The sequence below is a fragment of the Vanellus vanellus genome (genome assembly GCF_965231255.1).
Source record: "Vanellus vanellus genome assembly, contig: HAP1_SCAFFOLD_53, whole genome shotgun sequence".
In the NCBI taxonomy this organism is placed as follows: Eukaryota; Metazoa; Chordata; class Aves; order Charadriiformes; family Charadriidae; genus Vanellus; species Vanellus vanellus.
Window position 1 is genome coordinate 28723 of NW_028128477.1, and position 26694 is coordinate 55416.

Consider the following 26694-nt stretch of genomic DNA (forward strand, 5'->3'; position numbering starts at 1 on the left):
GCCCAGGAGTGGGAGAAAACTTACGCTAAACATGCTGTTTCCTCTTCCGTTACCCAGCCAAGCTGAGGGCTGCCATTCTTGCATGCCTGGGACTCCTCAGGGCACCTCCCTATTGGCAGTGAGAAGTGGGCAGCTGAATCAAGACCCACTAGTGGACACGTCTAAATTCCAGTAGATGCATGCCAGCCCTCGTGTTCTCTGGGCTTCCTAGCAGAGGACAACTGTGAAAGCTAGTCTGACAGGGTCACCCCCCCGAAAAGAAAAACCAAGATCCATCTTCAGAAGACAGGCAAACAAGCTGGGTCTTGGCTTCCTGATGTTTTAACACAGCAATCATCACTTTCCCCTTTCTTTCCTCCTCCTAATCTGTTTCCCCCTCTCCGACCCTCCTCTCCCAATGTCTTTACTTTTTTGTTTCCCACTGGCTGACTGAGGTATGGCAAACTCAGTCCTCCTGTTTTCTTCTTTCTTGCATGAGAGAACAAGGTCAGCTCATGAGGCATGACTGAGTGAAGATACCCCCAGCAGCGGGCATGCCCCATTTCCTGCCCTGAGGCACGCACACAAGATGGAAATGTCTCCATCATCCCTGATTTGCGCAAGGGCCTTCGGCCCTGACATACTGCCACAACACGCTTATTCCTCCTCCAAGCACAGACGAAAATTCCTTCCCACTTCCAGGCTCAAATCACAGTTGCAAGAATTTGCTGCCCTTCAGAAGAGGCCTTGAGCTTCTTGGATCTTCTTGGTGCTCATGGCAATGTTCTTGGCTGCCTCCAGGGTTGATGGGCTTCTTGTCTATAGCAAGGACATTATGACAAACTTTTAGGAAATGTTTGCTTTTCTGTCATTCCGACATATAGAAAGAGTAGACATAGAAAAGAGTGAAATACACGGAAATGGATGCTGAGCTAAGGGACAGTAAGAACCAGGTGAGATACCCCCATAGCTGTGGCTTCCTGGCAAGAAGCCCATCCTGCGAAGGGGATCCAGCCTCTGCCGCTCTGGAGTGGGGAATCAGCAGTGTCCATGCCACCTGGGGACACATACAGTGACTTTTGAAAGACCACCCTTCCTCTGAACTGCTTTGGATTTGTTCTTGAGGATGGGGTATCACGGCTCACGCTGCAAATACTGATTTCACTGGCACTGCCCAGAGCGGCTGTCCAAGATGCAAACTGCTGCATTTAGATTTAGGCAGATTAATGTTTGTGGGTGACTTTGGATTGTTCTTTTGTGATTGGTGGGGCTTTTGTTTGTTTAGTTTTGGGGGAGGGTGTTACTTTTTTTAGATACTGATAGGGAACTCACACAACCGCCTGAAGGATTGTTGGAGGATTACTGACAGAAGGCCCAGCATTTCTTGCATCTCAAGACATGAGATGCCAGAGGCCAAGGGAAAGATGGTTTGGGCACTACCTTGGGATTTGGGGAACAGATACTCGCTCCCCTCTCGCAACACCCTGCTCTCCTCAGTGAGGGCTGTGAAAAACTCTGCCAACCAGGTCTGAACTCACATTTGTCTCAGGTAACTTATGTCTAACTGCAGCCAATGTGGTCCAGCCAGCTCAGGATTTGAGTTTCCATTGGAGGACAAATCATTTCAATTCACACTTCTTTTCCATCTTCACTCTGACACTGAAAGTTGTGTGACACAACTGTCCTGGCTCTCCGGGAAGGATGGGCAAAAGTTTGATACCTGAACGGGAACTTTTGCCCTTGCTGGAAATAGGAACGCAGCAGGCTCGAGCCAAGAGACCCAAGAAACAAAACTTCCCATAGGGCCAACTAATGAAAACTTCCCACAGGTTGTGGGACCTTCTCTTTACTGACAGAGAATTAGTGAGTCTGGAAAATACAGCTTCAGCTATTTTTCCCTCTCTCTTTGTAACGTGGCTCTCAGAATTTATGTAGAATAGAATCATGGAATCATAGAATCATGGAATCATAGAATCATGGAATCATAGAATCATAAAATCATGGAATCGTTTAGGTTGGAAGGGACCTTTAGGTTCATTGACTCCAACTGTTAACCAAGTCCACCACTAAACCATGTCCCTCAGCACCACCCCAACATGTCTTTTCAATACCTCCAGGGATGGTGTCTCAACCCCTTCCCGGGTAGCCTGGTCTAATGCTTGATAATCCTCTCAGTCAAGACGTTTTTCCTAATGTCTAATGTAAACCTCCCCCGGTGCAACTCGAGCCCAATTCCTCTTGTCCTATTGCTTGTTACTTAGTAGAAGAGACCAAGCCTCACCTGGCTACAACCTCCTTTCAGGTAGTTGTAGAGAGCAATAAGGTCTCCCCTCAGCCTGCTTTTCTCCAGGCTAAAAAAGCCCAGTTCCTTCAGACACTGGCTGAGATCATTGTTGCACATTTGGGCTGAAGCCCCCCAGCTGTGGCACCAGGCAAGCGGTGACTTGCCACAAGGAATCCTGGTACCAAGAGTCCAAGACCCCATGTGTGCTACTGATGGGACAAGAAGAGGGGGTACTCATGGCCAGCTCTTCTTCTGCTGGGAGAAATACCACTGCTGGAAGTAAGTGTCTCTGCCCACCAGAGGGAGGGAACATCAGAGATTGCATCAGCCTTTTTCACAGGCGGTTCCCCTGGAGCCCCAGGGACACCTCCAGGGAGCCCAGAGCGGACAGAGAGAGTGCCACCGCGGGCTGGTCCTCTGCTGCTGAGCTGGGCCGGGCTGCTGGGCCGGAGGGAGCTCCTGGCAAGTGGGCAGCGCTGCAGAGAGACAGCTCTGCCCAGGAGCAGCTCCTCTGCACAGCGCAGCAGGGCTGAGGGCACTGTCTGCAGGCAGCGAGGGCAGAGCAGAGTGTTCACCAGGGGAGGCATCTCCACAGCCCTCGGCACAGTAAGTCTCTGGCTGCGGGGCAGTGCAGCTGCAGCTCCTGGCACCATCTACAGCTGGCACCTTCCATGGCTGGGGCAAAGGAGAAGGACGTGCTCCAGAGCAGGGCTTCCCTGCCCCACCATCAGAGGCACAGGGCACGATGGCTGCCTGCTCCTGGGGACGTCTGCAGGAGGTGACACTGGGTGTGCAGGCAGGGGTGGGCAGAGCTGTCCTTGCCAGCAGGGTCCCTGCCCCCCGGGGGCTGTATGCCGGGGCAGGGGCTCTGCCGCCTGCTAGGGTATGCTCTCAGCCTGCCCGGGGAGCTCCCATGGCGCTGTGTGGAGAAGCTGTGGGTGGAAGGAGTGACCGCCAGTGAGGCAGATTACTTCTGCTTTTGCAAGGGAGCTGCAGGGCTGAGGACTGCTCCCAGCTCCAGATCACCCCAAGGACATTTGCAGAGGGTTCTTTTGAAAAATGATGTCAAGGAACTATTCACCTGCAGGGGAACAAGTCTGTGCTGTGAGTTTTCTCCTCTTGGTCGGCTGGATGGGCAGGGAGAGATGGGAATGGATTTCTCCACCGTGCACAAGGCTCTGAGACCCCATTTGTTGATAGGACTTGTCTGAGGTTCTCGTTAACCCCTGCACACGAAGATGTCCCTGGGCAGTGCCCTGCTGCCAGGAGGGGTCTGCAGGGCAGAGCTGTGCACGCAGCAGGCGGAATGGGGTCTGTGAGCATGAAGAGGGAGGAGATATGGGGACAGAGAAACAGGTCCTGGCCAAGACAAGCTCCAGGTAAGAGAGTCATGGGCAGGGAGGAAGAGAGGCGGGCTCCCAGAAATGCTGTGGGAAGGGGGATACAGGCATCTCCCTGCCCTCCCCGACAGTGCAGATGCCTTCCCTGGAGCAACCCCTGGTCCCCTCGCTCACACAGCAGAGCCTCTGCCCTTCGTGTCATGCGGGTTTGGTCATGAGTTGCCTTTCCAGCAACCTGACCACCACAGAGGAGATTTGCTCAAGTGTCCGACTGTGTCTCCCTCTCCTGCCTGCCCTGGCAGAGGTACTTTGGCATTCCCTCTTCTCCCGTCTGCCCTTGTTCTTACTGTTACACTCCCTGGTGGGGGGGGCTAAGGATTGAAGCGCAGCTGAGACACCAACACTGCACATCCTTTCGTGCACGTATGTCCATGGAGGAAAAGCAGCCAACTTGCATCCTGTCTGCCTTTGGCGCTCTTGGAATCACAGTGTATGCGGCTGGAAATGACCTGATCGTGCCTTCAGGATAAGCAAATTTAAGATAAGTGATTCCTTGTTTGAGGGGTCCTGCTGGGCTGCAGGCTGCCCTCCAGAAGGACACAGTTCTCCCACGGCATCTCTGTGTTATCTAGCAGTCCCACAGAGAAGACATCGTGGTGCTAAAGCCATGGAAACGCTGCTGGGCAGCTGTCTGTGGGCAGCTGTAATGAGCCCTCTGTGTCCCTGGCTGGGAGGGCAGAGCTGAGGTCTTCCTCAGGTATGATTAGAGGGGCTGAGGGCTTTAGAGAGATGCACTTGGAAGGCGCATTCCTCTGCTCGCACCAGTGCCACAGAATCGTAGACTCCTAGAATGGTGTGGTTGGAAGGGGCCTTTATGGGTCACCTAGTCAACCCCTTGCAATGACAGCCCGTTTGTGTCTCAGGACCCACAAGGCGCAGCAGGATTTCTGTCTTAAAAACACTCCTAAGGTGTGTTGGGGCAACTAAAACAGTATGAACACAACAACATCCCCACAGCTCTGCTCTGCAGTCGGGTGCATTGGGAGCCACAATGCTGAACAGCTCTTTGCTATCAAAAGTGGATTTAATCTGAGATCACCCCAAGTTCCTATTTTCCTTTTGCTGTAGGACAGGTCTGAGTCCTGCAGAGCCAACAGCAGAACCTTCTGTTCTCTGGGGCACCCTCAGACAGCACCAATCTCAGCTCACAAAAGGTCTTCCTGGAAAGGTAAAAGTGGTTTGGGGGGGTTTTATGAGAAATTGAATAGATTATACTCAGAGAATTCCAGCTCTGGAGCCCCAAGCAAAAGAAGGGCATGGACCTGTTGGAGTGGGTCCAGAGGATGGCCACAAAGATGATCAGAGGGCTGGAGGCCCTCTCCGATGAGGACAGGCTGGGAGAGTTAGAGTTTCTCAGCCTGGAGAAGAGACGGTTCCATGGAGAACTTACTGCGGCCCTCCAGTAACTAAAGGGGCTACAGGAGAGCTGGGGAAGGACATTTTACAAGGGCACGTAGTGACAGGCTGAGGGGGAATGGCTTTCAACTGGAAGAAGGTAGATTTATATTAGGAAGAAATTTTTCACTTTTATGGTGTTAAGGCACTGGAGCAGGTGTCCCAAAGAAGTTGCGGAAGCTCCAACCCTGGAGGTGTTCAAGGCCAGGCTGGATGGAGCTTTGAGCAACCTGGTGTGGTTGGAGGTGTCCCTGCCCATGGCAAGGGGGTTGCAACTCAGTGATCTTCAAGGTCCCTTCCAACCTAAACCATTCTATGATTCTATGAATTCTACCCTAACTTGTCACTGTCTTTACATTTTGAAAAGGTCCCTGTGCCCCAAAGAGGAAAATGCCCAATGGCAGCTCCATCACCCAGTTCCTCCTCCTGGCATTTGCAGACACACGGGAGCTGCAGCTCTTGACCTTCTGGCTCTTCCTGGGCATCTACCTGGCTGCCCTCCTGGGAAACGGCCTCATCATCACCACCATCGCCTGCGACCACTGCCTCCACACCCCCATGTACTTCTTCCTCCTCAACCTCTCTGTTCTTGATCTGGGCTCCATCTCCACCACTGTTCCCAAAGCTGTGGCCAATTCCCTCTGGGACATCAGGGCTATCTCCTACGCAGGATGTGCTGCACAGGTATTTCTGCTTTTCTTCTTGCTCGGAGCAGAGTTTTCTCTTCTCACAGTCATGGCCTATGACCGCTACGTTGCCATCTGCCAACCTCTGCACTACGGGACCCTCCTGGGCAGCACAGCTTGTGTCCGCATGGCAGCAGCTGCCTGGGGCAGTGGGTTCCTCAGTTCTCTCCTGCACACGGCCAATACATTTTCACTCCCCCTCTGCCATGGCAATGCCATCGACCAGTTCTTCTGTGAAATCCCCCACATCCTCAAGCTCTCCTGCTCACACTCCTACCTCAGGGAAGTTGGGCTTCTTGTGGTTAGTTCCTGTTTAGCATTGGGGTGTTTTGTTTTCATTGTGGTGTCCTATGTGCAGATCTTCAGGGCGGTGCTGAGGATCCCCTCACAGCAGGGACGGCACAAAGCCTTTTCCACGTGCCTCCCTCACCTGGCCGTGGTCTCCCTCTTTATCAGCACTGGAGTGTTTGCCCACCTGAAGCCCCCCAGCATCTCCTCCCCATCTCTGGACCTGGTTGTGTCATTTCTGTACTCGGTGGTGACTCCAGCAGTGAACCCCCTCCTCTACAGCATGAGGAACCAGGAGCTCAAAGATTCCATTCAGAAACTGATTTCATGGTCACCTTCTAAACAGCAATAAAATTACCATCTCTCTCCACAGATGACTCATAGGATGTTCTACGCCAGTCCTGAGCTCTCTTTCTTCTCTTCATTCTTACTTTCATTCTTACTTTTTTTTTTAGATTTTTCCTGCAGAAAGCTTTCGATTCCTTCCACTTCAAAAGAGGCTTTAACCCACTATCTCTCCACTGGTGCCTCTATAACAGTGTCTAACACCAGGTCAGAACTGAAACTCTCACAGCATCCCTATAACAAAATGGGATCTACTTTGTGCTATGCAGAAACACTGGTCCTTTCTTCTAAAAGTTGGTCTCAGGAGAAGGCCTGAGCAATGGCATCCCCAAAAGGACTGTTGCTTTTGTGTTCTTTTAGAGCTCGAGGATTGGATTTAGGACTCACTCGTCAGCATGTAGTGACAGTGGAAGCAATGGCTGGTCACAACAGCCAAGGCTGTCACATACAAGCCGTGACAGACAACTTTATTCTCAAGGGGGAAATGGAGTTTCCTGGAGATCCCCTGGGCTCTCCACAAGCAGCATTTGCCTGGGGTGGGCACGGAATGGAGCCCCACAAAGTGAGAAATCACCCAAGATGGAGTCACCAAGCTGAGTGGTGCTGTTGACATGCCTGAGGGATGGGATGGCATCCAGAGGGACCTGGACAAGATGGAGAAGTGGGCCCATTTGAACCTCATGAAGTTCAACAAGGCCAAGTGCGGGGTCCTGCACATGGGTTGGGGCAACCTCCCATATCAGTATAGGTCGGGGGGATGAAGGGATTGAGAGCAGCCCCACTGAGGAGGACCCGGGGGTATGGGGCAATGAAAAGCTGGACATGAGCCGACAATGTGCACTCACAGCCCAGAAATCCAGCTGTGTCCTGGGTTCCATCAAAAGAAGCATGGCCAGCAGGGAAAGGGAGGTGGTTCTGCCCCTCTATTCTGCTCTCGTGGGACCCAACATGGAGTGCTGCCTCCAGCTCTGGAGGCCTCAGCACAGGTGTCGTGGTTTAACCCCAGCCAGCAGCTAGGACCATGCACCCACCGGTGCAGTTCTCCCCCTTCCCCCAGGTGGAAAGGGAGAAGAGGGTGAAAAAGAGTGGAAAGGGAAAGAAAACGAACAAGCAAACAAACAAAATCCCCCAAAGTCATGCGTTGAGGTAAAGAGAGTTTAATAGAACAATAACAGAAAAGGAAAACAACAACAACAGCAACAACAATATTACTACTGCTACTAATGACAATACAAGTCACTGTCACCACTCAGTGAATTGGTGCCTTCCCGAGCAGCGTTTGCACGTACCCGCCCCCTGGTTAAACCCATCCAAATACCGAGCATGACTTCTGTGGAATGGAATATTTCATTGCCCATTCCATCATTCTCTCTCAGCCCCTTTGAGCTTCTACGGAAAGCTGAAAGAAAAGTCCTTGAAAAATATGAACAACACCTAGCAACAACTAAACCAATATGCATTACTAACATTCTTTTCCTACCAAATCTGAAACACAGCAGCCACTGGAAAGAAAATTAGAGTTGTGGTCAAGGTCTCCCTGTCCAAATGGTGGGCAGTGACGAGTGGCGTTCCTCAGAGGTCCGTACTGGGTCTGGTGCTGTTTAACATCATTGTTGGTGACATGGATGTTGTGATGGAGTGCACCCTCAGCAAGTTTGCCAATGGCACCAAGCTGTGTGGAGCGGTCGACATTCTGGAGGGGAGGGATGCCATCCAGAGGGACCCGGACAGGCTTGAGAGGTGGGCCTGTGCAAACCTCGTGAAGTTCTATTATGCCAAGGGCAAGGTCCTGCATGTGGGTCAGGGCAATCCTGTGAACAAATCCAGGCTGGGTGAAGAATGGCTTGAGAGCAGCCCTGAGAAAAAGGACTTGGAGGTGCTGGTGGATGAGAAGCTCAAGATGAGCTTGCAATGTGTGCTGGCAGCCCAAAAAGCCAACCGCATCCTGGGCTGCATCACCAGCAGCATGGTGAGCAGGGCGAGGGAGGTGGTTCTGCCTCTCTACTCTCTCTGGGGAGACCCCGCAGTGCTTCATCCAGCTGCTGGGCCCCAGCATAAGGAGGACATGGATCTGTTGGAGTGGGAAAAGAGGAGGCCACGAAGGTGATCAGAGGGGTGGAGCACCTCTGCTGTGAGGACAGGCTGAGAGAGTTGGGGTTGTTGAGCCTGGAGAAGAGAAGACTCCGGGAGACCTTATAGCAGACCGAGTAGCTGAAGGGGGCCTAAAGGAAAGCTGGAGAGGGACTTTTTAAATATGGTAGTTGTGGAGCTGGAGCTGGTGGACAGTCAAGGTAGGCCAAAGCATCTCAGCTGAGACTACTGATTTCTCTCCCTCCGGGAGAAAAGGCAGCCTGGACAATTGCACCCAAGCTGTCCATCACTGGAGGAGGATGGGCAAGGAGTGGGTGCGGATGTTGCAGAGTCTGCTTGAAGATGTTCCCGTAACCCAGACCCCTTCAAAAGAGCATGCCGTTCACTTTCTCTCTTTGCTTCCCTCTGTGAATGGAGGGAGCTCGTGACCTTAGTGTGTGACTCGCTGTGAGCCCATGTGAACCGAGTCCAGGGCAGGGAGTGCTTTAGTGTTCGTGGGATCCCAGTTTGGCACAAAAATGTGTTTTCCTTTGGTCTAAGGCTATCCACTGTGGAGAGTGGACTTCAGCAGAGGTAAGGTGGACTTAATGTACAGCAGAGGAGTGTATTTTGCATTTTGTATATTGTATTTTTCTATTCAACCATGCCTTCCTTTGGGCTTGTTTTTGGGTTGCAAAGAAAATTCTGTGTCTGGGTGCAGTTCATTCCCCAAGTGAAACAGGTGGAAACTGTTTCCAAAGGGCTGAAACCTGCAACTCCAGAGTGTAGCAGAGAAAGCTCAGATTTGAGGAAAGGTGCTGTAAGTCCCAGGTGGCTGATGAGAGAAAGGCGGGGTTGGAGGTGGGGACAAAGGCTGCCCATAGAGTGTCTGACATACAGGGTCTTGACTGCCCTACTCAGTCAGACTCTGTTTGGAGAGGTCCAGTTTCAGTGTCATTTGGAAATTGCTGATATCAATAGACAGAGAAATTAAGCAGACAAATAAAAAAAAAGTAAGAAAAATAAATCCTTTCTTCTTGTTATTTACTATTGAAACCTTTTCACTTCTGAAATCTCTCTAATTAACCACAGCAGAATTGTATAATAAGAAAATTATGCCCAGAGCTGTGGCTCGTTATGGCATTTTGCATGTTAATGAGCCCTCTGGTGCCCAGTTCCTGAACTGCAGGTACTGAGGGTGGATTGAAGTGGTCTCTAGAGCAGTGCAAGTCAGCCTCCAAGGTTCTGAGGGCGTCAGCGGTCCCCACTGAGGGCCATCCCTGACTGTCCCTGAAGCAGAAAGCCAGAGGCACTGCTTCCAGTTGGAAATGAAATGTGAAAGTGTCTGTGAAAGCCCTTGCCGTGTCTCATCAAGCAGGATATTCAAGCGCTGACCCCCACACCCTGGCAATGGGGACTTCTTCCTTCAAGGGATGCTCAGGGCTCTTCCTTGGAGCAGTGAGATGAGGGGGTGTGTGTAGGAAACCTCTCGGGCTGTCTGGAGGGTGGGGGAGGAGGCAGCGAAGCAGTGTGTCTGTGAGGAACTGGAGTGCTCTCAGGGGCTCCAGTGGAAGAGTCCACAGCCATCGTGGAAAGGACAAGGATTTCAGTTCTGCTGGGGCAGGGTGGGGGGGATGTCATGCATCCTGACCACAGGCTGTCCTACACTTTCCTCTGCCTGTGCCTGTTTCTCTGCAGCTTTCAACCACCACCCGTGCTTCCCCACCTCACTCCCACCCCGTGCTGGCCCAAGCTTTACCCATGACTCTCTGTCTTCACTATTTCTTCAAACACAAAGCTGTGTTTTTCTGAGCTTTTGCCAATGAGTTCCCCATAACCTGTGCAGCTTCTTCCAAAGCCCTCCTAATGCTCCTCTGTCTCTAGAGATGCAGCCACAAGAGGGAACCCCACCCCTGAGCCTTCCATCCTGTCTGTACTGAGAACTATGTGCCCATCCATTGCAGCACCACAAACTGTTTCATTTCTTCTACTGCACCTTCGCAGTGACTCCATCGCTGTCAATGGCAGGGGCTGTGCGGCTGGGTAGCAGCTCCACAGGAAAAGCTCTGCTGGTCCTGGGGTTTCATTTGGCAAAACAGGAGCCCTCAGCAAAGACAGCCAACAGCATCCTTTGGTTCTCTTGTCATTCCCTGAAATCACAAGTGCTTCTCTTTTATTCTCCTTATACCCTCCCAAAAGAACAGCCCACCTGTGCTGGTTTGAGGTGAAACAGAACCCCTCTTCTGTTCAGCAACTTTACTTTGCAGCTGAGCCTCTTTGAACTAACTGAACTCTCTGAAATTAACAACATATTGTGGTGACACTGTTCAGAGTGATAAAACCTGATTAGTTGTAATGTATGCCGAGGAATGGTATGCAGAATTCTCTTTCTCATACTTATTGGTATAACCCCCAAGGCCAGCTGATTTGGTTCTTTGCCCCATTGGAGGGTCAGAAGCAGAAGAGCATAGAGGAGTTGCACCTGTCGGGAGGAGGGGCCAGGACAGGTGACCCCAAACTGACCATCAGGGTAATTCATCCCATCTGTTTCATGCTCAGTATAAAAGCTGAGGGATCAAAGGGTCCCCTCTTTTCCTTCAATGGCTGTTGTCTTGGGAGGTTTCTGGCTGTTTTTCTGCCTTTGATGCCTATCTGTGCATTCCTGAATGCAGTTCCCATCTGTCCCTGAGTTGAGCCTGGGACTTTCCCCAGGCCTGCTGGTGACGTGATTATCATCCTGGGAGTTTGATCCAGTTCAGTATGTATGTCATTATTTCTTTTTTATTTTGTTATTAATATTGTGTTAAAGTACCAGACTTTCTTCTAAGTTCATAAGTATTTTTCTCTCCTTCCTGTCCATGGAGAGAGAGGTAGGGGAGAGCGTCTATTGTTTGCTGCAATGGCCAGGGTGCTCCAAACCACAGTAAGAATAAGGGAACTGTACTGTTGGACTGAAGGCAGTCCTTGATCCTGCACATGGAATTCCGTCAACAAATAACTTGTGTTCATTTAATATTTGGTTGGCTGACTCAGGGAATTGTCCCTGACACTCCCTTGGCTGGACTCAAACAGTGTTTTCTCTGGGAAGCTGTCTGGAGGAACTGCCTCATATCAACTTCATTCCGTGGTCTGTAAACTTAGGGCCACGCGCTGCAGTTGAAGTGGAAGGTTCGTGGGTGATGGTGGTGACCACAATGACCCACCACGCAGCTTTTGGTCTGGCTCTCTGGACACTCCGAACCAATGGAACACTGAAGTGCAGTAAATCTGGATTTGGAGCATACGGAAAACACCATGAAAATGTTTAGTCTGGTTGAGGCAGCAAAATTCTGTGAGTGTTTGCCCCTGTAGAGGCAGTATGGGAAGTGCACAGCATCAAATAGACGGTGCAGCTTGAGTGGTGTGAGTAGAATTGTAGAATCATAGACTCATAGAATAGTTTAGATTGGAAAGGAAATTAAAGATCACCAAGTCCCAGCCCCCCTGCCCTGGGCAGGGACACATCCCACTAGACCAGGTTTCTCCAAGCCCTGTCCAACCTGGCCTTGAACACCTCTAGGGATGGGGCAGCCACAGCTTCCCTGGGCAACCTGCGCCAGGGGTCTACCACCCTCACAGTGATATTTTTTTCCAAATATCTATTCTAAATCTCCCCTCTTCCAGTTTGAAAGCAATCCCCTTGTCCCATCCCTACTTGCCCTTGTAAAAAGTACCTCCCCAGCTTTCCTGTTGCCCCCCTTCAGATACTGGAAGGCCGCTATAAGGTCTCCCAAAGAGCTTTCTCTTCTCCAGGCTGGATGCTGATGATCCAGGGCCAGATGCCTGGCTGGACATCTGTGCCACCCACCATATGTGCTGTTTCGTAGTCGGAATCCATGGGCTGGAGCCTGCAGGTCCCTCTGTCACCAGAAACTCAGGACTGCCCTTCTCGATGGCTTGCTGCAGTTCAGGTTGAAGGTCAGCCATCTCCCATCCCCACAAGGTGCTGCAGGGCCAGGGAACCCTGTGGGGCGTGTGTACACCCACCTCTGTTTCTGCTTGAGCCCCACAGGTGAGATGGGCCAGCATCCTGGGTGCTGGCAAGGGTCTGAGGCTCCCACATTGGGTTTCGGAAGCTGTGGCACGGCCACAGGGGACAAGCAGACCGTCCAGTGAAGCCCATAAGGGTTGCTCAAACTCCCTCCCAGAACCTCGGGCACCTTACCCACTGCTGTCCCATGTGCTGTTCACGGCCCAGCACAGGGCCGGCAGGACGAGGCCAAGGAGCACATTCATCACTGCCAGCGGTGGCACGTTACAGCTGTAAGAGCCGAGGGGTCGTCACCATCAGTGCAGCAGCTGACGTAGTGCCCACAGTCCTCACGGTGCCTGCGGTGCCCTTGTTCCCGGGGCTGATGTCACACAGTCGCTGGTTCTGGGTGGTGGGCATGGTGGCCTCTTGGGGGGAAGAAGGGGCAGCCTGGGGGGTTCCAAGCAGGAGAGGAGGCAGAAGCTGGCATGGGACACCCCCGAGAGACCCCGCTGAATGCTCTGCCTGTGGGATGAGGGTGTGCAGGCCCTGTGGCAGGCAGCAGCGCCTGGCTCCGAGCACTGCCTGCTGACAGCTCGCAGAAACAAACCAAGCGTAGCATCATTGCCCTTTGGGCAGTGCCTGCTGTGACAGGGCAATGGGTAGAGGTTTTAAGGCAAAAGAGGTTTGATTTATACTACATAGAAGTCTTTTCCTCTGTTTTACCAGGTAGAGAAGGGAGCAGCCAGAAACGGACGCATAATGCATGTCAAATCTGGGCTACATGGCTGGTGCCGTTATGAGGGTTTTTGCTTTTATGACAATAAAATATGAATATGGCCTTTTAGAGAGGGATGGGATCCACCCGTCTAGAAGAGGCAAGGGAGTCTTTGGCAGCAGGCTGGCCAGCTTGGTGAGGCGGGCTTGAAACTGTCACATCCAGCTGGGCAATAACCACGGCCAACCAGAGCAGTGACAAATATTCCTTAGCGGACTCCCAAGGTGATATCCAGAAAGCCAGCCACCTGCAGGGTGTGCATGACTGTGATGGATCCTCTCGCTCTCCTCCAGGGAACCCTGCATGCTCGATGACCTCTCTGAAATGCCTGTACACACGCAGCGTGGGGAATGAACAGGAAGAACCACAGATCTGTGTGCGGTCACAGGGCCATGGTCTCATTGCAATTACAGAGACATGGTGGGATAGCTCGCAGGACTGGAATGCTGTCACAGATGGCTATGCACTTTTTCGGGAAGATGGCCAGCAGGGTGAGGTGGTGGAGTTGCTTTCTACAAGAGAGCACAACTGGAATGTCTTGAGCTCTGCCTGCGGCTGGATGAAGAACGTGTTGAGAGCTTATCATTAAGAATTAAGGGACAGGCGATGTGGTAGGCACTGCTGTGGGTGTTTACTACAGACCACCAGATCAGGAAGAGGAAGTTGATGAGGCCTTCTACAGACAGCTGGAAATAGCCTCCTGGTCACAGGCCCTGGTTCTCACGGGGGACCTCAGCCACCCTGGTATTTGCTGGAGAAATAACACAGCCAGTCACACACAGTCCCGGAGGTTTCTGCAGAGCATTGATGAGAACTTTCTGACACAGTTGGTGGGGAAACCAACAAGGAGAGGTGTACTGCTGGGCATTTTACTGACAAATAAAGAAGGACTAGTTGGGGATGTGAAGGCTGGGGTAGCCTTGGCTGCAGTGACCATGAGACGGCGGAGTTCTGGATCCTGTGTGGAAGAAGCAGGGCAAAAAGTAGAATCAAAAGCCCGGACTTCAGGAGAGCTGACTTTGGCCTCTTCAAAGACATACTTGGAGGAATCCCATGGGCAAAGGCTTTGGCAGGAAGGGAGGTGCAGGAGAGCTGGTTAATAGAAAAGCTCCACTTCCTCCAAGCTCAACATCAGTGCATGCCTATGAGTAATAAATCAGGCAGAGGAGGCAGGAAATCTGCATGGACAAGCAAGGACCTTCTGGAAAAACTCAGGTGCGAGAGAGAAGTTTACAGAATGTGGAAAAAGGGAGTGGCAACTTGGGAGGAGTATATAAACATTGCGAGAATACGTAGGGATGCAACGAGGAAGGCTGAAGCGCACTTGGAATTAAACCTGGCCAGGGATGTCAAGGACAATAAGAAGGGCTTCTCCAAGTACATCAGTAGTAAAAGGCAGACCAGGGAAAATGTGGGCCTGCTATTGAATGAGGTGGGTGCCCTGGTGACGGAGGATGCAGAGAAGGCAGAATTACTGATACCTTCTTTATTTCAGTCTTTACTGGTAAGGCCAGCCCTCAGCAATCCCAGACCCAGGAGCGAAGAAAAAGAATCTGAGAAAATGAAGACTTTCCCTTGGTCGAGGAAGATCGGGCTAGAGATCATTTAGGCAAACTCGACACCCACCGCCCTGATGGGTCACTCCCAGGAGTGTTGAGGGACCTAGCAGATGTTATTACGAAGGCGGTCTCCATCATCTTTGAAAGGTCAGGGGGACAGGAGAGGTGCCTGAGGACTGGAGGAAATCCAAAGTCATGCCTATCTTCAAAAAGGGCAAGAAGGAGGACCCAGGAAACAGCAGGCCGGTCAGTGAGACCTGGAAAGGCTGGAGAGTTGGATGGAGAGGAACATAATGAAGTTCAGCAAAGGCAAGTGTAGGGTCTTGCACCAGGGGAGGAAAAACCTAATGCACCAGTAAAGGTTGGGGGTTCACCTGCTGCAAAGCAGCTTTGCTGAGAGGGACCTGGGAGTCCTGGTAGACAATAAGTTGACCATAAGCCAGCAATGTGCCCTGGTGGCCAAGAAGGCCTATGGTCTCCTGGGGTGCATTACAAAAGAGCATGGACAGCAGGTGGAGGAAGGTCATCCTTCCCCTCTGCTCTGCCCTGCTGAGGCCGAATCTGGAGTACTGTGGCCAGTTCTAGGTACACCAGTGCAAGAAACACAGGGATCTGCTGGATAGAGTCCAGTAGAGAGCTACAAAGATGATCAGGGGACTGGAGCACCTCTCTTATGAGAAACAGCTGAGAGAGCTGCGTCTGTTGAGCCTGGAGAAGAGAAGGCTGAGAGGGGATCTCCTCAATGCTTATCAATATCTAAAGGAAGGGTGTCAAGAAGATGGGGCCAGACCCTTTTCTGTGCTGCCCAGCAACAGAATCAGGGGAAACGGGCACAAACTGGAACACAGGAAATTCCATTTGAACACAAGGAAAAATGCATTTACTTTGAAGGCACCAAAGCACTGGAACAGGCTGTTCAGAAAGGCTATGGAGTCTCCTTCTGTGGAGATATTCAAAAGCCACCTGGCTTCATTCCTGTCCAACCTGTTGAAGGTGACTCTACTTCGGCACGGGGGTTGCACTAGACGATCTCCAATGGTTCCTTCAAACCCCTACCGTTCTGTGATCCTGAGATTCTGTGGTCTTCTATGTTTTCTGTTGGCCAAAGGGATTCCCCACCAGCATACAGGACAATGCCCGCAGATGCTGCCCTGTCTCTCAGAATTGCTCCATTAGAGCTTGCAGTTATCTGCACGTGTCCTGAACCACCTCTGGCACCTCAGATGTCACCCGGTGTTTGCATTGGAAAAGCTCCCTCCTGGCCTCTGTCTCCATTACTCACACGGCAGCTCAGAGAAGGAGCTCACACCGATTTAGGGCAGCTGAAGTGAGGCAAGAGGAATCCCCCCTCTGGTGGGTCTGTGGGGTGCACTGGAGAAGCAGACTGTCCCTCCGGCCTCAGGAACACTGCTGAGGAAGACTGAACATTGATGCCTCCTGTAGGTCCACACACCCTGGCAGAGCAGAAATTCCTTCCCACTGCAGGAATCAGTCCATCCAGGGTTCAGAGACGGACAGTCAGTGATGACTTCATTCTGTTTCAAACTCTGCTCCCCAGGAGAGACCCCGCTGCCTTGGAGGAGCTGTCAGCCCTGGAGGCGCAGGGACACCTCGAGGGATTGGGGCAGAGAAAGCCACAGCGGGTCCTCTGCTGCCGAGCTGGGCCGGGCTGCTGGGCCGGAGGGAGCTCCTGGCAAGCGGGCAGCGCTGCAGAGAGACAGCTCTGCCCAGGAGCAGCTCCTCTGCACAGCGCAGCAGGGCTGAGGGCACTGCCTGCAGGCAGCGAGGGCAGAGCAGGAAGGCAGAGAGAGGTTGAAGGCAGTCTGGAGAGGGAGGATGCTGAGGGTGAGTGGGGGGAGAACTCTTCCCAAAGCAGAGCAGCTGCAGTAGCTGGAGAGATCTCCAACAGCTGGCACCTCCCACAGCCCGTGGGATCTTTCAGGAGGACACTCACAACTTCTCTGCTGTGGAAGAAGAGGACATTCTCTAGATTGGGGCTTCCCTGCTGCACCATCAGAGGCACGAGCATGACGGCTGCCTTCTCCCAGGAATGGTCAAAGGGCTGTGAAGGTGGGTGTGCAGGCAGGGGTGTGCAGGGCTGTCCTTGCCAGCAGGGTCCCTGCAGCCCAGGGGCTGTGTGCCGGTGCAGGGACTCTGCCGCCTGCCAGGGTCAGCTCTCCGCCTGCCCGGGGAGCTCCCACGTAGCTTCTGTGGGGAGAAGCTGTGGGTGGAAGGAGTGACCCCTGGCTGGGCAATGTCCTTCTGCTTTGAAGAGGGTGCTGTGTGGGTCAGGGCTCTTTACACCTCCAGATGACCTCTGGTCATTCCTGGAGGGACTTTTCAAGGTGGAGTTCCCTTAATATGAAGGTAAATTTCTTTTGCTGTTTCTTCTCTTGGTTGACTGGGTGGGCAGTGGCACATGACCAAGAAGACTCAAATGAAAGATCAAAGGAGGGTTCATGTAGAGATAAGGAGCTTTGCTGAGTCTGTGTCTTTGGTTTCCAGCTTTGTGGGCTACAGACAGCACCAGCATCCCCTTTCCAGTCTCACCAGGGTCTGTGGCACCTGCTCTTTAGCCCCTGCACACACGCAGAGGCTGCAGGGCAGAGCTGGGCACACGGGGGCTGCCATGGGGTCTGTGAGCACTGGCAGAGAAGAGATGTGGGGGCAGGGAAAGAGCTGCTGGCAGGGAGAGCTCCAGGCAGTGGATGGGCAGGGAAGGAGGGAGCTGCTCCTGGAAGCCCTGCTGCAGGGGAGATAGGGGCACCTCCAGCCACCCCTGCAGTGCAGATGCATTCCCTGAGCCACCCAGCACAGCTCTCAGCCCTCACGGGCATGGGCTCAGGTGGGAGTCAGCTCTGTGCCCGGCAGAGCAGCAGGAGAGGCGAGGGGCATCCCTCCTGCCACCTGCCCCATTGCTGCTGCCCAGCGGTGGGGCTGAGGGCACCTGCCCTGCATGATCAGTGTCTGGGTGGTGGCGTGCCCAGCAGGGTGAGGGTAATGCTGCCCTGAGTGCCCGGCTGCCTCTCCCCGTGCCTCTCCCAGTCAGACCCTCATGGGATGTCTCCTGGTTTCTTCATGTGTCTCCTTTAAAGTTATCTTTTTATTGCTGTCAGCGTACTTGGGGATGGGAATTTCAGCTGCAGAGTCCCACACTGATCTTCTTCCACTCCTGCCGGTGTGTCCATGGGAACCAGTGTCCCAGCTTTCCTCTGACCTGTGGGGCTGTGGGCAATGCAGTCTGTGGGAGTGGGGAAGGAGTCCATTTTCTCTCACTGAGATCCCATAAATTGGGTAAGTCCTTTGGGTGTCCATGGAAGCTGTGAGCTGCCCTCCAGGATGCCAACCTGTCCCATAGCACCTTTGTGATATCGGAAAGCCCCACAGAGAAACACAGAGATTCTGTGACTGAGGAAATGCTGTTGGGTGGGTGAAATGAGCCGTGGGTGTCCTTGGCTAGAGGTGGGCTGCTGAGACCTTGAGAAAGGGTGAGACATTTCATGGTCTGGGATGGATCCTTCTGCTCTCAGCAGTGTCTGATTGCATAATACAAGAGGGTAATCCCCCTCCATCTCATGACGGTGCAAGATGGAGGGACAAACCATTTCCCTTGACTCTGCTCTCTGCCCCAGGCAATCCTCATGTCTCACAGCACTCACTCTGTTCCCCTGGAGGCAGCAGAAGTGCTGAGATGTTGAAAAGCCCATCTGCATTAGGTGTGGGTTCCTCAGCCAAAGCAGAACACCAGGACTGGCTCCTGCCGCCACCCTCCCTATGAACTCCCTGCTGCAGAGCAGGGCTGACCCCTCGGCAGCCACTGGGCAGCGCCCTGCTCCTCACGGCACAGGCAGCCAACGCCAATCAGAGCTCGAGCTATGGACGTGAGGAAGGTCTCCTGGAAAATGAAAAGGGAGTGTATGCAACAGAGACAGAGCCTACGGGAAATGGCTTTCATTTTTCTTACAGAAGTCTGCATTGACTTACTCTGTTTCCCTCCTTGGACAGGTGCCCCTGCCCAGAGGCAGCAAATATCCAACAGCAGCTCCATCACCTACTTCCTCCTCCTGGCATTCGCAGACAGACGGGAGCTGCAGCTCTTGACCTTCTGGCTCTTCCTGGGCATCTACCTGGCTGCCCTCCTGGGAAACGGCCTCATCATCACCGCCATCGCCTGTGACCACCGCCTCCACACCCCCATGTACTTCTTCCTCCTCAACCTCTCCCTCATAGACCTGGGCTCCATCTCCACCACTCTCCTCAAAGCCATGGCCAATTCCCTCTGGAACACCCAGGATATCTCTTACTTTGGCTGTGCTGTCCAGCTCTTTTTCTTGCTCTTTTTTATGTCAACAGAGTATTTTCTCCTCACTGTCATGGCCTATGACCGCTACATTGCCATCTGCCAACCCCTGCTCTATGGGACCCTCCTGGGCAGCAGAGCTTGTGTCCGCATGGCAGCAGCTGCCTGGGGCAGTGGGTTTCTCAATTCTCTCCTGCACACGGCCAATACATTTTCACTGCCCCTCTGCCAGGGCAATGCCCTCAACCAGTTCTTCTGTGAAATCCCCCACATCCTCAAGCTCTCCTGCTCACACTCCTACCTAAGGGAAGTTGGGCTTCTTCTAGTTAGTATCTGTTTAGCATTGGGATGTTTTGTTTTCATTGTGGTGTCCTATGTGCAGATCCTGAGGGCGGTGCTGAGGATCCCGTCTGAGCAGGGACGGCACAAAGCCTTTTCCACGTGCCTCCCTCACCTGGCTGTGGTCTCCCTATTCATCATCACTGGAGTGTTTGCCCACCTGAAGCCCCCCTCCATCTCTTCCCCATCTCTGGACCCAGTGGTGGCAGTGTTGTACTTGGTGGTGCCTCCAGCAGTGAACCCCCTCATCTACAGCATGAGGAACCAGGAGCTCAAGGATGCCCTGCAGAAACAGGCCCAATGGACACTGTTTCATTGACAATAACCTGCCACCCCTTCTCTGCACATTGCCCAGGGCTTATCTTAGGCTGTGAGTCTGCTTTTTTTCTCTCGTGATAATCCTGCTTATAGATAATTTTCTGAGTTTACGCTGCTTGTCTTTAGGCTTGATCCTACTGTGTCTGACCCTTGCACAACACTGTGTCAGGTGTGGCCTGACAGATAACAGCTCTTCAATAAAAGGGCATCTCCGAATTGCAGTGCCTGAAAGATAGGCTGTTCCTCCAAAGTTCCTTCCAAGAACATGTTCAAGGAATCAATATTGTAAGGAGTCTCTTCTCCTTGTGTTTTCAAAGTTTCTGGAGCTAAGCTCATGGTATAATTAGTTTCCACTTCACCAAGTATTCTGGATTTAAAGGCGCTCTTCTTGGTGCCCAATAGAAGGGGAGACGGTCCATGAGCTCCCATTATCTCCTCAGTCTTCTTCATGTATGAGAGGACTGATGGCATATACTGGACGTTCCTGAAATGCATCTTTTAGGCGGGAGGAGAGAGGCGGTATTAGGGACTCAACAGTTGCCCTTGGACTGGAACGGATGGAGACTCCGAAGGTGAAACACCCTCAAAGGTGAAGTCCACTAATATAAAGCACTGAATCAATGTGTCCACGCACAAGGACGCTGCAGTGCCGAGGGAGTCAGCAGGGACTCATCAGGCACAGGGAGGGGAGAGTGGGGAGACGCAGGAGGTGCCTGAGGGAACCCCAGGGCCAGGTCTGCTGTGCTGTCCTGGGGCGTGGGGCTGACTGGGGAGAGAAGGGGGCAAATTCAGTCAGGACTGGGGATGAGGCACAATATGAATTCCGGAGAGGCAGAGAGTGACCTGCCTCTTTTTCCTCATTCCCTCGGCACCAGCACGAGCCCTGGGGCTGATGGGCAGGCTGACCTCCTTGTCTGCCCCCCAGGAGCTGCTGTGCCCTTGGGAGGAGCTGGGGCTGTGCGGTGAGTGCCCAGAGCTCTGCATCAGCCTGCGGCGGGCACTGCTGTGGGGCCAGCCCAGACTGGGCTGCTGGGCTGGGCTGTCCTGGGGAGAGGGCTGGGAGGTGGGCAGAGCTGGGGAGGGCTTGGGAGTGCTGGGAAGTGCCTGGGAGAGGACAACGGCAGTGTTAGAGCCCTTTCCAGGGAAGACTGAGGCAAAAAGTCGTTGAGTATCTCAGCCTTCTCCATGTCCCGGGTGACCAGGTCTCCCGGTTCCTTCCTGGGTGCGCCCACGTGTTCCCTAGTCTTCGTTTTGTCACCCACATACCTATAGAAGGCTTTCTTATTGCCCCTCATGCTCCTGGACTGATTCACCTCTACCTGGGCTTTAGCTTTCCTAACCTGATACTTGGCTACTCAGAAAATACCACCCAGGCTACCTGTCCTTGCTTCCACCTTCTCTAGGCTTCCTTTGTCTCTTTGAGATTGACCAGGAGCTCCTTGGTCATCCACACAGGCCTCCTGCTGTCTTTGCCTGACTTCCTCTTTGCCGGGATGTGTTGCTCCTGAGCTTGGCAGAGGTAGCGCTTGGATATTAGCCAACTTTCATGGGCCCCTCTTCCTTCCAGGGCTTTGTCCCAATGTAATTCACCAAGCAGATCCCTGAAGAGGCCGAAGTCTGCTCTCCTGAAGTCCAGGACAGAGAGCTTACTGTGTGCTCTCCTAGCCACCTTAAAGATCTCAGAATCTGCCATCTCAAGGTCACTGCAGCCAAGGCTGCCCTGGACCATGACATTCCCCATGGGCACCTTTTTCTTGGTCAGGACAAAGTCCAGCATGGTACCTCTCCTCATTGGCTCTGCTGTCACTTGGAGAAGGATGTAATCGTTAATGTGTTCCAGGAACCTCCTGGATTGCCTATGCGCTGCTGTGCTTTCCTTCCAACAGCTATCAGGGTGGCTGAAGTTCCCTCTGAGGACCAGGGCTTGTGAATGTGAGCCTACTCCAATCTGTCTATAGAGGACCTTATCCACTCGGTCTTCTTGGTACCCCCATGTACTTCTTCCTCCTCAGCCTCTCTGTTCTTGACCTGGGCTCCATCTCCACCACTCTCCCCAAAGTCATGGCCAATTCCCTCTGGGACACCAGGGTCATCTCTTATGCAGGACAGGCTACACGGGCCTTGCTGTTTGTCTTTTTCATTTCAGCAGAGTTTTCTTTTCTCACCATCATGGCCTATGACCGCTACGTTGCCATCTGCCAACCTCTGCACTACGGGACCCTCCTGGGCAGCAGAGCTTGTGTCCGCATGGCAGCAGCTGCCTGGGGCAGTGGGTTCGTCAATTCTCTCCTGCACACAGCCAATACATTTTCACTGCCCCTCTGCCAGGGCAATGCCCTGCACCAGTTCTTCTGTGAAATCCCCCACATCCTCAAGCTCTCCTGCTCACACTCCTACCTCAGGGAAGTTGGGCTTCTGGTGCTTAGTGTCTTACTAGCATTAGGGGCTTTTGCTTTCATTCTCTTTTCCTATGCGCAGATCTTGAGGGCTGTGCTGAGGATCCCATCGGAGCAGGGACGGCACAAAGCCTTTTCCACGTGCCTCCCTCACCTGGTTGTGATCTCCCTGTTTAACAGCACTGCCATGTTTGCCTACCTGAAGCCCCCCTCCATTTATTCCCCATCTCTGGACCTGTTGGCGTCATTTCTGTACTCAGTGGTGACTCCAGCAGTGAACCCCCTCATCTACAGCATGACGAACCAGGAGCTCAAGGATGCCCTGTGGAAACTGATGACTGGTATCTTGGCAGAAGCAGCAATGAACTGCCCATCTTCTACATATCACACATGATGTAACTCATTACAGGCCCAAATTGTCTTTAGTACTTTTTTTCCTTTCATTTGTTTGTTTTTTAGCTTTTCTGGGTTTTGTTAATGCTGTCAATAAAAGTGAAGAATCATCCTATTGCTATGTCAGGATCTGTCTGTGTTGTGGGAGCCACAGACTTTGTGTAAATAAGAAGCTCTTCTCTCTTTGTTTTTAAAAAACTGAAGGACCCTGCACTGACTTGTTTGTCTGAGATCCTTTCTCCGAGAACTTCTCTATAGATGCAGGTGCCGTGTCTGTGTGCTGAGGTGGAGGGGGCAGGAGCCACCCGAGCTGGGTCTGCCTCCCAGCCTGACCAGCATGGCCCTGGGCACCACAGCCCCCGGCTCTGCAGAGCTGCACCACCAGCTCGGGGGCTGTGGGACGCCTGTGGAGGGGGTGCAGGAACGGCTGGCCAGGCCAGCACGGATGAGCTCTCTGGGGAAGAGGTTCTGAGGGGAGATGGGCTGCGGCGGGAGAAGAGCAGGGCACCACGTGTGTGCAGGGCAGCCATGGCAAGAGGAACTCTTTGCTGCGGTGGGACAGCTCGGGGCAGGCTGCCCTGTCCCTGGGGCCAAAGGACCTTCCTGAGGGTGCCCTGGGCCAATTCTCTCATGATATCCTGGGAAGGACGTTTGGCAGGGGGGGCTCCAAGCTGCCTGGGGTGGATATCTCCTCAGCATGAAGGCTGGGTGGACCATTGCCAATGGGGCTGCTCTGCTGGTCTGTGCTGGGAGAGAGCAGGAGGTGTCCAGATTCAGGGAGGGTGTGGGCTGGCGGGGCTGGCAAGTGCCCCAGAGAGGAAAATCCCAGGGAAGAGCTGAAGTGGGGGAGTGTGCAGGGTTGGGGCACACAGCAATGTCCTGGCACAGCCGGGCTCCTGCGAGAGACATGACAGACCAGACAAGCAGGGTCTGGGCTGTGCCTGTGCTCAGTGGATACCCCAGGGAAGTTGTCCCAGGGCCATCATCACAGAATCACAGTATCATGGAATTTCCTAGATTGGAGAAGACCTGTAAGATGACATAGTCCAATCATTAACCTAACACTGACAAGCCCATCACTAAACCATATCCCTCAGCACTATATCTACACGACCCTTAAACACCTCCAGGGATGGGGACTCCACCACTGCCCTGGGTAACGCATTCCAATGCCTGATGACCCTTTCAGTAAAGAAATTATTCTTAATATCCAGTCGAAACTTCCCTTGGCGCAACTTGAAGCCATTTCCTCTTGTTCTAACACCCGTTACCTGACAGAACAGGTGGACCCCCACCTCTCTGCAACCTCCTTTTAGATATGTTTAGAGAGCGATAAGGTCTCCTCTCTGCCTCCTTTTCTCCAGGCTAAAAAACCCCAGTTTCCCCAGCCGCTCCTCATAAGACATGTGCTCCAGACCGCTCACCCATTTCGTTGCCCTTCTCTGGACACGCTCTGGTGCCTCAATGTCCTTCTTGTGGTGAGGGGGCCGAAAGTGAACACAGTACTCAAGAAGCAGCCTCCCCAGTGCCCAGTACAGGGGGAAAATCACCTCCCTGGTCCTACTGGCTACACTAGTCCTGATGCAGGCCACGATGCCGCTGGGCTTCTTGGCCACCTGGGCACACTGCTGGCTCATGTTCAGCTGCTATCAACCAACAACAGAGGTGCTTCTCTGCTGAGCAGCTTTCCAGACACTCCTCCCCAAGCCTGTAGCATTGGCGGGGGTTGTTGTAGCCAAAGTGTGAGACGCAGCACTTGGCCTCATTGAAACTCCTACAGTCTGCCTTGGCCCATGGGTCCAGTCTGTCCGAATCCCTCTGCAGAGCCTCCCTACCCTCAGGCAGATCAACACTCCCTCCCAGCTTAGTGTCATCCACAAACTGACTGAGGGTGCGCTCCATCCCCTCATCCCGATCATTGATAAAGATGTTAAACAGGACTGGCCCCAGCACTGAGCCCTGGGGGACACCACTCCTGACCGCCCGCCAACTGCAATTAACTCCATTTACCACCACTCTCTGGGCACGGCCTTCCAGACATTTTTTTACCCAGCAAAGCGTGTGCCCATCCGAGCCATGAGCAGCCAGTTTCTCCAGGAGAATGCTGTGGGAAACAGTGTCAAAGGCTTTACTAAAGTCCAGATAGACAACATCCGCAGCTTTTCCCTCATCCACTGAGCGCGTGACCACGTTGTAGAAGGAGATCAGGTTAGTCAAGCAGGACCTGCCTTTCACAAATGCCTTTGATAATGTGGCACTGAGTTCCACCTGTCTATATCAGATTTTATCCCACAGCGAAGGACCGCAAAACTAGAAAGGGCTACTGCGAATGTGCCAAGAGAATTAGAAAAAGCCATTAATGAGGGCAGGCAGTATGACAGCCTTAGAGGAAGAAATCAAATTATTATCAAAAATGGTTATATAGAATGGCTTAGCTCTAGAGCACCCTTTAGAAATACAGGACAGAGTAGGTGCGTTCTTGAAGAACAGCTGCTGGGGTTTTTATGTCAGTCAAGACCAGAAAAACAAAACTGAGAGAAACAAGAGAAAGACTCATTTAAAAATATTACACAAAATAGGGCAGGGATCTCCCCTAAATCTCTTTGGGTAGCTAACCTCTTGGCTCCCAGACTTAAGAACAGGACTGTGAACTGAAAGGATTTGGGTTGTTGTATTCACTCTCTTGTTTTGCTTTCTAATTAGATGGGTGTGTTTACAGTGTAGTATTACCTTATGAACATGACTTACGACTTAAATAATGAAGAGTATAGTGTGACCCTGACGGTGAAAGGAAAAGGAGGGACTGTTAGGAAAATCTCATTCCAGAACTATTGTAACAATTACTTTTTAGAGTACGAAACTGTATGAACTTTCTTAAGATATACAGCGTTTCTATTGCGTACTGCATAGCCATGGTTCAGTCAGCATGACTACAGGACCCAGCTCATTGTCGGGAGGAGAAGACAGCCCCCAGCCTGAAGAAGAAAGGATACTCCAGCACTGCGCGGATGACGCCAGCCTCCCAGCCCCTCTGACACCCCTGTGAAACCCTCCCCTGATCTGGCATCAGAGATAAGGAACTGCAGCAAGACCGACTCCAGGGACGTCTCCATTAGGAGAGCAGCAGGTGGATGATGATGCCACAGCATGATTGTTGCTTTGCCAAACAGCAGCCTGTGTGTACGTGTTAAGTAGCGATCACTCAAATTGTATTGTACCTGAATGCTCTAAAGGTATAAGAACCATGTGTGAAACTGCATTTGGGGTGTCCCAATTTGACTGGGACCACTCGTGCTCGTGAACAGAGAATCACTCGTGTAATTCCATACTTTGTGTCCCAGTCTCTCTCCTGGGACAGCATGGGCAGTTGGAAAGTTTTCATGATGTTATCCTCGAAGGCCGAGAATTGTCCCCAGGGGTGGCCCAGAAGGCACTTGACTGCCTTTATGGTGCTGTCCTCCCAGGCAATGATCGTTCAGGAAGGACTCTGACTGAAACCATGACTCGAATACGACTGCCTCAAGAACATGAGAGCGATGTGCCATCCTCCCCTATGCAAGATGGTCCCCCTTTCGAGCCCAGTCGAAAGGAACGGGTGGTTTGCAAACTCTTTTGGGCAAGGATTTCCGATGCTTGTGCAATGCCTCACACAACTGTGGCCTGGGCACTCATAGACAACAGACACCTGATCATTTCCATAGTGTCAGTGTCAGTGTGTGTGCCTTCTGAAACCATGCACGTGCCAACAAGCAATGGGATTTGGGTGAGTGGCGTGTATGTACAGTGAATATGAACTTCAAATTTATACCCTTGTGAAGACAGGATTTCAAAAGTCCCAAACAAAGTCCTTACTGTCAAAAATGCTGAGTTTATTTTTTCTAAGCTAAGAATAACCTAGACTTTCTTTGTTTTAAATAAATGCCCTTTGTCCCCCATTCCACTCTGCCTTGCCCAGCAAGACTGCAACCTGCTGCCTCCTGTTCTGCGGGTCGTGAGCCATCCATTGCAGAACGGCCTTGAACATGTCCTCTTCTTTCCCACAGAGCTGCTCCTTCTGCAGGACGCGCTGGAGCTCTTTGACGGAGAGCTCCAGAAACTCTCTCGACACCCTGGTCACCCCCTCCAAGTGATGGAGGATGAAAGCATGGGCGTCTT

The 26694-nt window shown here is 52.4% G+C and overlaps 2 protein-coding genes across 2 annotated transcripts in view; both read left to right on the top strand.

Moving 5' to 3' along the window:
* Positions 1-5448: 5448 nt before the first annotated feature.
* Positions 5449-26694, top strand: part of LOC309684316 (olfactory receptor 14C36-like) — a gene marked incomplete at both ends in the record, with an annotated part of 204552 nt that continues 183306 nt past the window's right edge. The window contains one exon of the mRNA XM_082500251.1: positions 5449-6294. Coding sequence (XP_082356377.1) covers positions 5449-6294 — 846 coding nt within the window. The remainder of the gene's footprint in view (positions 6295-26694) is intronic.
* Positions 19059-19751, top strand: LOC309684312 (olfactory receptor 14A16-like; the record flags this gene model as incomplete). The annotated part of the gene is made up of 1 exon (XM_082500247.1): positions 19059-19751. One exon carries the CDS (start codon positions 19059-19061, stop codon positions 19749-19751), a length of 693 nt encoding a protein of 230 aa, XP_082356373.1.